This window comes from Camarhynchus parvulus, chromosome Z (assembly GCF_901933205.1).
Source record: "Camarhynchus parvulus chromosome Z, STF_HiC, whole genome shotgun sequence".
NCBI lineage: Eukaryota > Metazoa > Chordata > Aves > Passeriformes > Thraupidae > Camarhynchus > Camarhynchus parvulus.
In genome coordinates, this window is record NC_044601.1 from 7,746,519 (window position 1) to 7,762,813 (window position 16,295).

Genomic DNA, 16,295 nt, shown 5'->3' on the forward strand with positions numbered 1-16,295 from the left:
GGTCCTCGCGCCCTCCACTGGCCCCGCCCCTGCGGTAGCGTGGTGGCGTCACACGGTGGCGCGGTGACGTCAGAGAGCGGCGCGAGGCCGCGCCGTGCCGGGCGCTGGTGGCGCCGCGATCGCGGTAACGGTGCGGGCCCGGTGCGCTCCCGGTGCGCTCACTGTGTGCTCCGCTCCTCTCCGCTCCGCTCCGCCATGCCAGCGCCGCCCGCAGGTGCGTCCCGTCCCGCGGCGGCCGCGCAGGCGCCGGGGCAGCGGCGGCCGCGGTTCGCTGGGCCCGGCCGCGCCGCAGCCGCCGCCGGGCTGACCTTGGGCACCGGTGGCGGCGCTGGAGGGTGGCGGTGCGGCTCCGCGGGGCAGCGCATGGTGCGGGGGGAGCGGGAGCGGCCCGGCAGGTGCGCGGGCAGCGCGGGGTCCGGCCGCCGCGGCCCGCAGCGGGAGGCCCCGCCGGGAGCCTGCACCGGGAGCGCGAGGGCTTCCCCGGGGATGGAGACACTGCTGGCATCGGAGGCGGCGGGAGCTCGGAGAGCAAACGGCTCTCCCGTTCTTCCCCCATCCTTTCTCTGCCTTTCTGCCCCCGCCCTTCTCTTCTCTCCCTTTTCTCCTCCCTGTTTCTCCCAGCTCCTGTGTCTCTCTCCGGCCTTTCCTTTTCCTTCTCCGTTCCTTTCTCCCCTCCTCGCTTCGGTAGCTCCTCACACCAGGCAGGGCTGTTGTCCCCAAGCACCCCTTAGATCCTGTGGTCTCCTGTGTGCTGCTGATGCTGGGGAGCGTTTGGGGCTCGGGAACACCCCCAGCCCCACACGGCTGTCACGGACATTGCTGTGATCAAGGGTGGGATTTGGGCACCTGCAGAAACATTTTTTCGTAACTGTTAAATAAATAATCCCATTCTTCTGTCAAACAGGGCTTGCCAGGTAGAGATCTCTGCAGTCCTCCTTCAGACTGTCTGGCCAAGCTGCGTCTGTCCACGTCCTTCAGGAGCCCGGGCCCAGCTGAATTCCACCTGTGACCCTTCTGAGCAGAGCGTGGATGTCGGGCACAGGGGCTGATGCAGAGGAGGCTGCATGGCAGTGAGCTGGCACTGTTCTGAATTTCTGCCCTGTGCCAGTGAGGTCACACCTGTGTGGCACCTGTGCCTTCCCTGTGGGTGGTGGTGAACCTGAGCCACGCCGAGTGTCACCTGGTGTTTTGTGCCACAGGGAGAGGCAGAGTGTAAGGATCAGGCTTTGTGATGCTGCTGCACGTGTTAGATGTAGTTTTGGTGTTTCCTAGGTTTTTTGGCAGCCTCTCTGTTGTTCACAGTGTTCTATTAGCGTGAGGGCCAACCTTTCACTGTTGGAGTCGGTGATTCCAGGGGATTTGTTTCTGTTTAGGTTTGGAGCAGCACGGAAGGGAGGCAGCGCTGCTCTCTGTGGTTGCCTGGCTGTGGGCAGGCATGGCCCAGGCCCTGCCGGCGCTGGCTGTGTGCTGCTGCTCCCCACGGGCCCCGGGGCGTTGCTGCGGGCTGCAGGGCTGATGCGGTAGCGGCAGGGCCGGCTCCGGCTGCTCTCACCGTCTGTTCCTGGCACGGAGCGGCAGCGCCATGGCTCTGGCAGCCCCCGAGGAGGCGCTGGGCTCCTCGGGCAAGCACTACGTGTGCGGGCTGTGCGCGGCCTTCACCAACATCGCGGTGACGTTCCCCATCCAGAAGGTGCTGTTCCGGCAGCAGCTGTACGGGCTGCGCGCCCGCGAGGCCGTGCGCCAGCTGCGCCGCGATGGGCTGCGCACGCTCTACCGCGGCATCCTGCCCCCGCTGCTGCAGAAAACCACCACGCTGGCCCTCATGTTCGGCCTCTACGAGGATTTCTCGGCGCTGCTGCTGAGCCATGCCCGCGCCCCCGAGCTGCTGACGCGCAGCGTGGCCGCCGCGCTGGCCGGCACCACCGAGGCCGTGCTGACGCCCTTCGAGCGTGTGCAGACGCTGCTGCAGGACTACAAGCACCACGACAAGTTCACAAACACTTACCAGGCTTTCAGGGTGCTGAGGGCCTACGGGGTGCGGGAGTACTACCGGGGATTGGTGCCCATTCTGCTGCGTAACGGGCCCAGCAACGTGCTCTTCTTTGGGCTGCGCGGGCCCATCAAGCAGTGTCTGCCCGAGGCCACCTCGCACAGCTCTCACCTGGTCAACGACTTCATCTGCGGGGGGCTGCTGGGCGCCCTGCTGGGCTTCCTCTTCTTCCCTGTGAACGTGGTAAAGACTCGCATGCAAGCTCAGATCGGTGGCGAGTTCCAGTCCTTCTCCAAAGTGTTAGTGAAGATCTGGCTGGAGCGTGACAGGAAGGTGATCCACCTGTTCCGAGGAGCCCACCTGAACTACCACCGCTCTCTGCTGTCCTGGGGGATCATCAATGCCACCTACGAGTTCCTGCTGAAGCTGCTGTGAGCCATCCTGCTCGCGGGGCACCAGCACTCAGTGTCCTCAGTCCCAGGGAGCAGTGCCTGTGCCTGTGACAGGTAATTCCTCCCAGCCTTCCGTATTTATGGGGTGAATGGTGATGCATTTAAACCTTGGTGCAATTATGATGAACTTCCTAAAGTATTCCTTTGCTGGCAGGTGAGCTTACCCATAACAGAGCTACCAGACAAACACAAGGTGTAAAAGAGGAAAGAGATGTAGTCTGTATCACTCCCAAAATTGCGCTATGCTTTGTGGTGGGATGCACTCCACTGCCCATGTTTAGAATATGAGAATCAAGGAGGAGCTGAAGAAAAACAATTCCATTGCCTGATCATCTTCCCAGTCTCGATTTTGGAACTGCATTTTCAGGTGTTTTGGGGTCCTGATTACTTTGTGTGAAGCTCAAAGGACAGATACAGAAGGGGATCGCTGAAGTGCAGAGCTCCCAGCTGCACCTCAGCCTGCTGCAGCCGCTGCAGGGTGCAGCCTGTGGTGACCATGTCCTCCAGCCGTGGCACTGAACGTGTGACCTCAGCCCGGGCTGGATCTGTGTGTGTGTGTGCGTGTTTGTACGTGTGCCTTCCTGTGAAAAGGGAAAAGTGGAAGGAATGGGACAGCAAACTCACTAAAGCTTTAAAGTGTCCTTCCTCGTTAAAAAACATGGAGTTTGTTCTGCTTTTTCTGAGGACTTTTTATTTTTTAATTGCTGCTTTTTCTGTTGCCTCCAGCTGCAGGATCAGGGAGGTGTCCCTGTGTGTAAGGACACTCCAGCTCCTGCAGCTGCTCAAGCACTTCACAGGCTTTTTGCACTGCCATGTCTTGTCTTTTCTCAGCTCCCTCTGTGGAATTACCGATCACAAGGTGTTTGTACCCAAAACTTGGGGTTCTGCCTGCTTGGTGTGTTCTGTTAAAGGTTCTGCAACACAGGAGTGGCACAGGCAAGGTGAGATCCTGGGTGACCTGCTTCAGTGGAGGTCTGTAGGTAGAGTGGAGACGAAAAGCCAAAGATGACCTTGGAAGCAGGGAGCAGGAAAGGTGGAGTGCTTGGAGACGTGTTTCAGGACTTCTGTAGGCAAACATTGAAAGGGACTGACAGAAATCTGTGTCTTAACAGATGCAGGAGTTGGGAGAGAGGAGAATTGAGGCTTTAGATACAGGGACAGAAGAGCGAGCACAACCCTGAGTAGATGAGGGTCCCAGCAAAAGTGTTTAAGTCTCCCTGAGGGATTCCTTTTTAATTAAACTATACATTCAGATATAAACCAAAACACTTTGGATGATGGGGAGCAGCAAAGCTTTCAGACACTACTTTGAATTTCGTCTTTTCTTAAGTTTTGGAGAGGCTATTGCTTTTCTGAATTTGAGTTTTCCATTTGCCAAAACTGTCTTCTGGAATCAATCCTAATCAGTGTGTTGTAATCATACAGTCCTGAGCTTCAGACAGCATGGGTGGGCACAAGCGCGAGTTCCTGCATCCCAGTGGTGATTATCCATCTAAATAAAATGTTTACTGGATGTTTGTTACTGGCAGAATCTGATTTTTACCAGTGTACCTTCTTTTTGTAATCACTCCTTGATGGAATAAAAACAAAAATCTGCATCCTGTTTCTCTGTGGAAGATGTTATGTGCTCCTGTAATGCTGGGGAGGCCAAAGTGTTGAGGGTGAGAGTTTGGCACAAGCCCAGCTACCCCAGCAAAAATGAAATAGTGGAGCCCAGGGTCTGAGGTTCAGAGTCAGTTTTGACTCTTCAAATGTCACTTTCAGAAAAATTTAACGTAAAAGGACTACTGTGACACACACACTTGTGAACGGCAGCATCTAAGCACTAGGCAGTGTTTTTCCTCTTAATTTTTAGGGGGCATGCAAGAGCCAGCATGGCTGATTTTAACATATATAAAATACGTTTCAATTCAGTGAATTATTAAATGTTTATTATGCAAGCAAGAGAAACTGTCCACAAATAGTAAGTTACTGTACGGCTGTAAGTACAATACTTCCAAAGCAGTTCTGATACTTCATATACAGTATTAAAAGGCTACAGTTTTTACTAGGAAATCTCAGGTATTTCAAAATACTCTACATGCACATTTGTTTCTGTATTAAAAACCTTATACTTAACTGAGGATATTTAGTGCTTTAGAAAATGCACCTTTGACTAAGATCAGCCAATGAGAAGTTTCTGTTTCCTGCAGGTTAAAAACATGATGGGTCGTTGACTTCTTCCTTTCTCTCCAACTCTTTAGGATCTTGTAAACTAAATTTTTTGAAACCTTTCATTTGGCAAGTGTATTTCTTTTTTCCCCAACAGTTTATATGTCCTAGAGCAACAGACCCATGTATGATGTTAGAACCTTCTCCACATCAGTGCTACCCAAATTAAAACCACAACACAAACAAACAGAAACAAAGCCCACTAAATTAACCAAGACCCCTCCCACCCTCCCCGAAAAAACTGATGTTTACATTCTAATTCTGGTGGTAGGCATCGAGCTGTCCTTACCCCAAGACTCCACGAGTGCAAACAATGTGTGTGTGTGTGTGTGGGCACCGCTGTGCTTGTCCTCTATCCCCATGGCGCGGCGGTGCCGTCCCGGCGCGGGCACTGCGGGAGCAGAACCGGCACCGGCACCGGCCCCGGCCCGGCTCCCGCGGGCTCCGGCAGCGGGGACCTCGCCGTGCGAAACCACCACAAGGCTCACAGAGACACGCTGTGAATCCATCCAGAGCCACCCGCCCTGCCGTCAGCGCACTCCTTCCTCCCTTGGAAATGGTTCCCTACAGTTGTTTCACAGTTTTGTACACTTCTCAAGGTCGAGCATTCAGTTTTTGAAACACAACTAGAAGATAAGCTTTTTTTTTTTTGTTTGACTACCTAGAAATAACCCAAAGCTCACCAACACATAATTTCATTGTTCCAGTAATGCTACTGAGAGAGAACTGAAAACACTTGCACCACCACATGACTGTGAGGCATGTCAGCTGTAAGCCACTGAGAAGTGACCTTCACAGGTAAAACATGGTAAAGCCTTCATGGAAAACTTCCAAGTTTGTTGAAAAGGAGTAATCAATCGAATGACCAAAATCTAAGACTACCTACTTACTCTAATTCAAACTTATTACAAATGTCATCAGAAAAACTAAGTAACATTTCTACAGCATACAGGTACAGATTCTGTCATTTTATGCATCTGCTGGACACGCTACAAAAGCATCAAGGTGACCAAACCCCTCCACCAGGTGAGCTGCTGGTCCTGGAGCCAGGCAGGGCCTGCCAGCCAACCACAGGTGCTATGAAGGAGTGGTGGTGACACATCTGTCACACATCTGTCACTTGGGGGTCATGGTCCTCTGTACAGAAAGGTGAGTGTCCAAAGCTCAGCACAATACTGGTGTAAAACACAGCGTATCATGAGGTAGAATTAAAAAGGTAACACTCAGTGCATATTCACAGGCATAGCGTTACAGTCACTAGGGATCCACCAGTCTGAGGAGGTTCTGACAGGAAAACAAAAACAGCCTTGGAAACACACAGACAGAGCCACCCAAGAACTGCCTTGGCCCTCTGGGTGCTCCTTCACCTCCAAAAAAATCACTGTGCAAGCCCATGAGAACCCCAAGGTTCTTTCAAGTGTCCCTGTAGTCCCTTCCATGATGTGTAATAAAACATTAAATAAGGTGAGAAAACAGCAGCCTGGCAGTGGGACAGCAAATGCCTGGGGAAAAGCTGCTTTAGTCCTGGGCAGGACCTGGGTGTTTTTCCCCAAACAGCTTGGCCCACACAAACACCTTGTAGCTCCTCCTTTGCACGAAAAGCCTGCATGCCAGGCTTGTCCCCATGTTTCCTGCACGCTGCCCTCCCAGGGACAGCCAAGGGAATGCCCTGAGGGCTTCCACAACCTGGCAGACCCACCTGCCCCAGTGCAGGCTCGGGCCAGCAGAAGGGATGTTTGCCCTCAGATTACCCTACACACAAAACTGAAGGCTTTGCATTACCAAAGAAATTCTCCAAAAGAAGAAACTTGGGATCTCCTTCTGTCATAATGCAGAGGAGGCTTTAGTTTCAATGATTTCTGCACCAACACCACGGTATACTACCCACATAAATACAAAGCTACAGGAGGGTCCTCAGGCTTACCTTTCCAGCTCTCTCACGTCCATAAATGTTGTCTTTATCCCCAAATACGTTTTGCAAAAGGCTTTGTAAGAGTCAGCTTTGAACAAGTGTGCTCTGCTGAGCCAGAGAGTGTACCTGAACACCAGTAGGTGACAGTCTTTCCAGGTAAAGTTCCCTGCTGAACTGAGTGTGACTAGTCTGCAAAACTTCAGTGAAACACTAAAAAACCCTCATCTTGGAACATATAAGTGATGAGAATGTTATGAACTGATATGGATGTACAACACCTGTTCATTTACAAGGTTAGCTCTATTAACTCGAGGGCTGAAATCTGGCATTCATACTCTGGGTGTGACCACAGGATCCCCTGAGCTGGAAGGGACCCACAGGATGACGCAGTGCCACCCCTGCCCTGCCCAGAGCCCTGACAATCCCACCCTGGGCATCCCTGGAGTGCTGTCCAAGCTCTGCTGGAGCTCTGGCAGCCTCAGGGGCTGTGCCCATTCCAAGGGGAGCCTGGGCAGTGCCAGCAGTTACCCTCTGGGGAAGCAGAACCTTCCCTGATCTCCATCCCAAATCCTCCAGTCCCAGTCCCAGCCCCAGCCGTGCCCTGCTCCTGTCCCTTGTCACAGCAGTGAAGAGATCAGTAGCTGCCCCTCCACTGCCCCACAGGGGGATGCTCAGGAGCACCAGGAGATCTCCTCTCAGACTCCTCCAAGCTGAACAAACCAAGTGATCTCAGCTGCTCCCCATGCAGCTTCCCCTCCAGGGTGAGCAGTACAGTGTTCCACACCTGATGACAAGCCTGGTTAGATCCAGGCAGACCCCACTGTTGGCAGGTTTGCTTTTAATCCCCTCCCAAACTGACAGCACATGTGAGGAAAGGCTCACCTGGTGATACCAGGGACACATCCAAATGAATTTCCCCCACAGACAGAGTGCAGCCAGGTGTGTGTGGAAAAACAGCCAGGTAGGAAATATCCAAACATCAGCAAAAAGCTACCATGATTCAGATGTGGAAAGCTCCCTGCAATAGACAGCTGGCAGAGGAGTGGGCTCAAGGGGAGCCTGCCTGTGCAGGGGTGGGCCTGGGTGACCTCCAGTGGTCCTGCCAGCCTAAGCCACACCGTGACTCGTTTTTCTAGCCAATGACAACCACATTAACATAGAAATGAAAGCAAAATTCCTTTTTTTTTTTTTTCTTTTTGGTGAGAGTAACTAACCGTGTTGCTTACATAGACAAGCAGTCCATTATCTACTAATCACCACAGAGTTGCTTCAGCAACAGAAGAGGAAGCAGAGGTGAGGCAGTCCAGCTCCTGTGGGACAGGAGGTACCTGGGCACACTGCCCCTCTGTGCTGCTCCAGACAGCCCACTGGAATTGTGCTGAAGGCAACAATCAAGTATCAGGGTACAAACACAGCAGGGCAGCAGCCCGATGGCACAGGATCAGCAGGAGCAGAGGTCTGCTGGCAGGCTGTGGGCTCCCAGATGCAGGACCTAGATCCATGCGGTGCTGGCCTGAAAAATCCTTCCAGGTCACATCCTGAGGGCACGGCAGCTGTGACTCCTCTGGGCTCCGAGGTTTTGGAGAGAGCACACTTCCACTCAGCTGAAGGAAAGCCCTCCAAGGTCCATCCAGGGAGGCTGCTGGTAGAGGGAGAACTTTGTGCCTAGAACTTTGGCTGGTAGAGGGAGACGCGTCCGCTAAGGCACCCCGAGGCGATCTGACAGTGCGTGGGCGAGAACTTGGTGGTGAGCACCACGTCGTTGTGGGAGTAGAGCGAGCGGATCTCGCGCAGGGGGCTGGCCTCCCGCGGCAGGCAGTCCACCAGCTCGCTGCAGTGCGCGTCGAAGCCCAGCAGGCGGATGCCGAAGCCGTGCGGCGACGAGATCATGCGGCCGTCGGGGCTGAAGCAGAGCTCCTTGATGTAGCCCCGGCCCACGTTGGCCTCCTCGATGCAGTGCGTCAGGCGCAGCGAGCAGCGCGGCGACACGGGCCGCACCGGGGCTCCTTCCTGGAATTCATAGACACAAGTCCACTAAAGGGAGAGGCAGAGAAAGGGACACTGAAAGAGAAGTAAAGCACTGCAAACACACATTCCCTCCCCCTGCACCTCTACGGGTGACAGCAGCTCATGTGAACAGGAGGGACGTGCTCCTGCCAGCCTGCTCCCACTGCCTCACCATCTCCCTCCCTGTGAGCCACCCAAGCCAAGCAGCTGCCCAGCACTAAAGCTGCTGCTCTGATTAAATGGGTGCCAGATATAATCTTTCCTATCTAGGTTTCATCTGCAGAGAGCAAGGCCTAATCTTTCAGCCAGGCACCTGCTCTAATTTAGTAAATATTGAAATTAAGTCAATAAAGTCAGATTCAGCTGACTGTACCTCAGAGCAGATCACTGGCATTTTATGCCTTTGATTTCAAAAGGAATGGAATCTTAAAGCAAGTGGGTAACAGACTTTTGAAGGAAGGTTATGAACAGCTCTGCAGCCAGTTTGTTATTTGTAAGACACATTAACGATCCCTGTCTGTCATCCCATTATTTAATATCAGAACAAATGTTAAAAAAAAAAAACAATGACAAAGTTTATATTGTGTTGATTCTACTTCACCCCCAAGACAAGCATTCCTAGCTCTGTTTCATGCATTCTTCTGAATTAACCACAACAGGAAAAGTACCAATGAATATTAATAAAACACAGGAAGGCAGACTCTAGGACTAAGAGAAATTATAACTCAGTCAATCATCAGTACCAATTGATCCAATGTAACATTTTGCACGTTACAGAAATTTTGTGTTGTACATTAGTTTGAATGCTGCAGAGCCAGCATTAAAATTTATAACCAATCTGCTAAGCTTCCACTCGCTCCTCTACACTTGTGTAAAGGGTTACCTTTACAAAGAGTGACTTTCTTCAACAAAAAATCCCAAATAAATGCACAAAAAAAATCCCACCAAAACAAAATGAACCTCAATTTACATCAGCCATCAAAGTAACTAAAACTTTTATTATTGGTCCAGTACTATCGTCTACTGTTGGTCAAGTTAGAGGAGCAGAATCTGCAGCTTGCAGCTGAACTGTAGCTGGTCTTATGACTTCCTGCACCAAGGAAAAGGCTTGAAGCAGGCTCTACCAGGAAGATAATTTAAGACAAAAACCCGAAAGCACATAATTGAAAGAAGAGCACGAGGCAGTGTGTTACCTCCTGGTCATCTGTGTTGCTGGAGCAGCGCAGCAGCGTGGCCCAGCCCTTGGGGTGCAGCTGCAGCGACGTGATGCAGTTACCACGGTCTCTCTCTCCAGGAACCTCTGGTGTTAACACCTCAAGGCTATTCCTAGGTGATCCCCCTGCAAGGGAATTACCCGTGAGTCTCACTGAAATGCACACAGGGACCTCCAGCTCTCTCACCAGTCCTGCTGCTGGAATGGGGTCACAGCAGTGGCAGCTGCCCGTGGCTGCCAGGACAGACTGCACCGTCAGGACAGGGAGACTCAGAGAGTCACAGGAACCATAAGCCAACACCCATGGGCTCAGTCCCCACTTCAAACAGCTCCTTTTTGTGAAACTGGAGTGCCAAACCTGCACTGAACCCAGCACACTGACAACTACACTAACCTTCCACACTCATGCTCCTCATTGGTATTACAGCAAAATCTAAAGAGTGAGGTTCTTATAAGATTTGCTGATTCTCAAACTTGTATGATGTGCCCTCCAAATTCCTCCCATCACTTGCTCACAGCTTGCAGCTTTTCTCCCTTCTTCCCCTCAGCCCCAGGTAAATCACTCCCTGGCATCCAGGTAAACCTCCTCTCACCAGTATGCTTCAGCATCTCACTACCACGAGTAGCTCAAAATTACCATTACATTCTTTCAATTTACAAGGGATGCACAAAGTGTTCACCCATTTGCCAAATCCACGCTGATTCTCTGGATTTCTCCCTGAAAGACCATTCACACAAACTTTGTTCACGGAAAAACACAAGGAAAAGGGACCACCTCCATGAAACAACAACATACTAACATAAAATACAGATCTTGTTACTTTTCCTAGATTTCTCAGACATAAAACCTGATTAGGTCCCCAGGCTCTGGTGTGCAATGAGATTTGATTAGTTTAATACAAGTCTCAGCAACACCATCCTTAAAAAACCACAGGACAAAAAAGCAGATCTTCACTATTGTACCCTGGCCTCTTTTGGATACAGTAAATCAAAGCCCAGGGTTTACTTTCGTTTCTATTTTTCTTTAGTGATCTGTTCCTACCTTCTCGCTGGGAGGGCCGTGACAGGGTTTTCTCAGAGGGCGGCCCTGAGTTGTTCTGGTGGCAGGGTGAGCCCACAGCTCGAGGGCCAGAGGAGCCTGACGACGTGATGTCTGCAAACACACAGACAGGTGAGCCCACAGGTGTCCCTGCACAGGTGGGCTGTTGCCCAGGAGCACCCCACAGAGCAGCCCACAGCACACGCCCTGCCACGCCTCTCCAGCACTCACCTGAGCTCGACGTGTTCCTCCTGGCCCGTAAAATGGGGTAGCTGCCAACCTCTAAAGACTTGTTTAGGTCAAGGTCGTGCAAAATCAGAAGGTAACCAGAGGAGGTGGAGATCAGCATTTTGGAACAGTCTGGTGTCAGCCTCATCCGCATCAGAAAACGGGTGTGAAAAAACTTCTTGTGGGGACATCCATCCTCTGTGCACCTGGACAGCACGACAAGCAAGGAGGGGCTGTGGGCAGCTGCACTCGAAGCCCTGACTGTGTCCACAAGGGTCCAGGGTGTGTCCAGCATCATTCATTTTGTTCACCCCAAAACCCTTTTGTAAAGCACTGTCTTTATCCTACTTTTTAATGGAATGGGTGAAGTCACATCCTCCCACAACTACAGCAATGAGGACAGAACCTTCTCTAGAACGAAGAACTGTGTTCTGGCACGTGGCAAGAGGCTCCTTTCTAGCCATTTACTGTTGCCAGAGAGGCAATGCAAGCTGTTTGTAAAAAATGCATATTTTATGATTGGCTTTTGACAAATATTACAGTGAATATTACATGTGTTGTGTCAGAAAGTGATGCTGTATTAATTCTCTTAAGTAGTGTGTTAAATATAGTTGTAGGCTATAACATAATGTTAAAATAGAACCTTTGCTATGTAAGATACTTTTCTTCTAAAGAAAGGACTGGCAATGAGATAGCAGCCACAGGACACCTGAATCTTTCAGAGAAAGAGAATTTATTGCCCCATTATCAGGATAAACTAACTTCTTCCTGCCTCACTCAGCTCTGAAGAGCTGTCAGGATTCAGAGGAAGAAGCTGACACTGCTCAGGCAGAATCTGTGTTTGAATGGAATTTATGCATCATGGATGAGGTGTATGAATATGCAGCAGGCTGTTGCTTTTAAGGGTTAATCCTCTGTTAGCGTGGGTCTTATTTGGGGCTTATTTTGCCCAGAAAGAGGTACCCGGACTGTCCATAACTCTTTGTTTTTTTTGTCTCATATTGTCCTAATCCAAACTGACCAAATTATTTTTACTCTAATTATATTACTATATTTATAACCATTTTATTACTATTAAACTTTTAAAATTTTAAAAACAAGTGCTTGGCAATTTTCACACCTCAGCAATGGCTATAAAGTGGTCCCAGTGTTTCAGAGCACAGTGCAGCCCCACTCTGGGAGGCAGGCACTGCCTGGTGCACCTGTGCTGGTGGTACCTGTGCCGTTGCACCTGTGCTGGTGTGCTGCACAGCGTCCACGGCGCAGCCCAGCCCCATACCTGTTGATGTCCCAGATGATGACGTTGCCATCGAAGCCCGAGGTGACCAGCAGCCTGGTGTTGGTGTCGTACTCGATGTTCTTCACCCAGCTGGTGTGGCCGTGCAGCGTGCACACTTTGGTGTTGAGCTTCCTCAGGTCCCAGAGCGCGATGGTGGTGTCGTCGGAGCACGTGGCGAACAGACGGTTATCCAGGAACCTGCCAGGAGGGAACAGCTCAGGGCGCCCTCAGGGCAGCAGGCCAGCACAGAGAAAACAGCTCCAAACCCCCTCTGAACTCAGCACAGAGACACCAGAGCAGCCCCAACTCAGCACAGAGAGAACAGCTCCAAACAAACCCTCTGTGAACTCAACACAGAGACACCAGAGCAGCCAAAACAAACCACTCTGAACTACCCAGCACAGAGAGAGCAGCCCAAACAAACCCCTCTGAACCAGCCAAACTAGCCAAAACCCAGACAGCAGCCCAAACCCCCTCTGAACTCAGCTCAGAGACACCAGAGCAGCCCCAACTCAGCACAGAGAGAGCAGCCCCAAACAAACCCTCTGTGAACTCAGCACAGAGACACCAGAGCAGCACAAACCCCCTCTGAACTCGGCACAGAGACACCAGAGCAGCCCAAACCCCCTCTGAACTCAGCACAGAGACACCAGAGCAGCCCAAACCCCCTCTGAACTCAGCACAGAGACACCAGAGCAGCCCCAACTCAGCACAGAGAGAACAGCTCCAAAGAAACCTTCTGTGAACTCAGCACAGAGACACCAGAGCAGCCCAAACCCCTCTGAACTAGCCAGGGCACAGAGATACCAGAGCAGCCAAAACAAACCCCTCTGAACTACCCAGCACAGAGAGAGCAGCCCAAACAAACCCCTCTGAACCAGCCAAAACACAGACAGCAGCCCAAACCCCCTCTGAATTCAGCACAGACAGAGCAGGGCAGCCCAAACAAACCCCTCTGAACAAGCCAGCACAGAGAGAGCAGCCCCAAACCCTCTCTGAATTCAGCACAGAGAGAGCAGGGCAGCCCAAACAAACCCCTCTGAACCTGGCACAGAGCACGCACCAGCAGCAGCTGCACTGCAAGCAGAACTGCTGGGGTATGAACTAGCAATGCCTCTGGAGCAAACACAGAGGCGCAGCACAAGTTTGGTTTGGGGTTTTTTAGGGGTCTGTGTGCCAATGAATTGTGTGCCAGCCACACAAGAGCCAAACCAGCAGAGGAGCAGGTGCTCAGACAGAGCCCCACAGTAACTCAGCCTGTTCCCCCTCCGCACAGCACTCAGCTCGCAGGGGCTGGCAGCAGCACAGCTGGGAAATCAACGGAATAAACACAGCCTAGAGCTTCCTGAGGCAAATGCAAGGCTTTCCAAACACGCTGAGTGAGGATGAGGCCTTGTTTGAGCACACACCAACACAAATTACTCGGTTCAGTGAGAAAATTAATGGATGGAACCACTGAGTTTGCAGACGAAAGGTGAGCACCACTGGAACTCAGGCATGCCTTCAGTTTCAGAAGGACAGGGCACGCTGGCTCATGTTTGGAATTCATTTGGTGAAGGCACTCCACCAAGAAAAGCCCTGCCTGAGGTAAAAGGAACAAGACACCCATCCAAAAAACACCCACTAAAAATCCTTTAGGGCCAGAGCTACACCACAGCAACAGCAACCAACTGTCAAGGAAAAAATCCCAAACTTTGGTAAACAGGAAGCAGTTTTGGTGCTGACCACAAGGAACCCCTGCAGTGCCTGCAGTCCTGCTCACTGACCTGAGCAAGGCTCCAGGCAATGCTGAGAAACTGCGCAGGACAGAGGGAGCTCCTCTGTGTCACACAGACACACGTTTTAATGCAGCTTTCCTGACAGATGCCCAGCTGATGTAAAACATCAGTGCTTTGTAAAAAGGACAACCAGCTTGTGAAAAACATCAACTTATCTGATGGACACAGCACCCCACATCATATTTGGCTCTTCTGAGTGAAAATACTCAGAATGTTCTACAGTTTTCTTGGGGTTTTTTGTTTGGGTTTAGTTCTTGGTTGAAGCTTTTTTGCTGCTGTGTAGTTGGTTGTTGGTTTGGGGTTTTGCAGTGGGCTTTTTTTGCTTTGAGAATATGAAGAGCAGCTGGAATATTGTTAGAAGATAGCTTAAAATCATACCTCAAAATCTATTACCAGAACAACTTAAAGCCCCTGAATTTAAAAGGAAAAATACCATATGATAAAAACAGTGATGGATTTAGAGTTTGCTCCTGCTATTCCCAGCTCTATTCCAAGAAAGAGTAAGATCTAAACTGCAATGCCTAAGCATAGGCTGAGCTGTGCCAGAAGGTCCCTCCCGACCCACCTGATGTTGTTGACACAGTCCTCGTGAGCTTCAGAGAGAGTCTTGATGTGCTTTGAAGAGATTGGGTCAAAGAGCAGGACCTCAGTCTGTTCACAGGCCACGGTCAGCACGGAGCTGCGGGGAGCACAACACAAAACCCCACGTTTGCGGCGGGTCCTGCCCTCCACCTGCGTCACCTGCTGCCTCTGCCCACACCTTCCAGGGGCTCTGAGACAGGAAAGGTGACACTGGATCGAAGGTTTATCTGCAAAGCAGTGGGGTTTTTTCACTAAAACCTTGCAAAGTACAGATTTATCACCACCAGGGCACCCCTGGAAGCAGCTGGAGCAGGATTGTCACCCCTGGGCCCCTCCTCCTGGACAGGGAGAGGCCCCAGTTCAGGTGAGGTGGGAGGGGCACAGCAGGACACCTGACACCAGGTGCGTGCCCGAGTCCTTTAAAGCACAGCCCAAGGGGGCTGCTGATGCAGACAGCGATGACACCTAGGCACCAGAACAGGCCCTGCGCCTCGGGACCCCGGGCACACCTGGGCGGGCACACCTGGGCGGGGATCCGGGGCACACCTGTCGGGGACCCCGGGCACACCTGGCGGGGAGCCGCGGCACGCCGCCCCCGGATCCGGCACACCTACCCGTCGGGCGAGTACTCGAGGTTGAAGACGGCGCCGTGCGTGCGGGTGCTGAGGGACACGGAGTCGGCGGGCTGGATGGCGCCGTACAGCCCGGTCATGGCGCCGAACGTGTCCCGCGCCGGGTCCACGGCGGCCCCGCGACCCAGGCAGCGCCCGCGCAGCCAGGCGAAGAGGCCGCCGGGGGCGGCAGGCCCGGTGTCGGCGGGGTCGGCGTGGCTGCGGGGCTGCGGCTCCGGGCCCGGCTCGGGGCTGCCTGAGGGCCCGGCTCCGGCCCCGGGCCCGTGCTCATGGCGGCGGCGGCAGCGCCCGCCCGCGTCCGCCCCCTGCCGGCCGCCCCGCCGCACTGCGCCTGCGCGGCCCCGCCCCGGGCCCCGCCCCTGTCGTGCAGGAGCGACACTGCGCCTGCGCGGCCCCGCCCCGGGCCCCGCCCATGCAGTCCCGTGCTCACCGCCCTACATAAGCGCTGTGCCTCAGGGCCCGCCCCGCTCGGAGCGGCACCGGGAGATGGCACCGGACCGGACCGGACCGGACCGGACCGGACCGGACCGGACCGGACCGGACCGACACCGAGCCGAACCGACACCGAGCCGAACTGAGCCGAACTGAGCCGGGCCAACCGTGCCGAGCCGACCGAGCTGAGCTGAGCTGAACCGAACCGAGCCAAGCAGAGCCAAATGGAACCAAGCCGAACCAAACCAAGCTGAACTGAACGGAACCAAGCCAAACTGAACGGAGCTGAGCTGAGCCGAGCCGGACCAAACAGAACTAAATGCAGCCGAGCCAAGCTGAACTGAACAGAAAATGCAAACCCCCTCCCTCTGAATTACTGTAATTTTGAAATTAAGGGGCTCTCAGGCAAAGATATGGGAATGGAGATAACAGTTCTGTACTAGGAAAAATAAAAATACACAAAACCAGCACTGCCAGGGTCAGACCCTGCCCTGCCCCCTGTGTGTCAGGGGGTGTCACAGCCCCATCCCATGGGGGCTC

At 52.8% G+C, this 16,295-nt stretch overlaps 2 protein-coding genes across 2 annotated transcripts; one reads left to right on the top strand and one right to left on the bottom strand.

Moving 5' to 3' along the window:
• Positions 1-73: 73 nt before the first annotated feature.
• Positions 74-4,042, top strand: SLC25A51 (solute carrier family 25 member 51). Its single transcript, XM_030968726.1, has 2 exons — positions 74-214; positions 905-4,042. The coding sequence occupies exon 2, from the start codon at positions 1,583-1,585 to the stop codon at positions 2,423-2,425; it is 843 nt and encodes a 280-aa protein (XP_030824586.1). The 5' UTR covers positions 74-214; positions 905-1,582; the 3' UTR covers positions 2,426-4,042.
• A 302-nt stretch (positions 4,043-4,344) lies between these two features.
• DCAF10 (DDB1 and CUL4 associated factor 10) lies at positions 4,345-15,613 on the bottom strand. Its single transcript, XM_030968725.1, has 7 exons — positions 15,306-15,613; positions 14,675-14,788; positions 12,332-12,529; positions 11,056-11,258; positions 10,828-10,938; positions 9,766-9,911; positions 4,345-8,599 (listed from the first exon to the last, which is right to left on the bottom strand). The coding sequence occupies exons 1-7, from the start codon at positions 15,401-15,403 to the stop codon at positions 8,231-8,233; spliced, it is 1,239 nt and encodes a 412-aa protein (XP_030824585.1). The 5' UTR covers positions 15,404-15,613; the 3' UTR covers positions 4,345-8,230.
• Between the last annotated feature and the right edge of the window lie 682 nt (positions 15,614-16,295).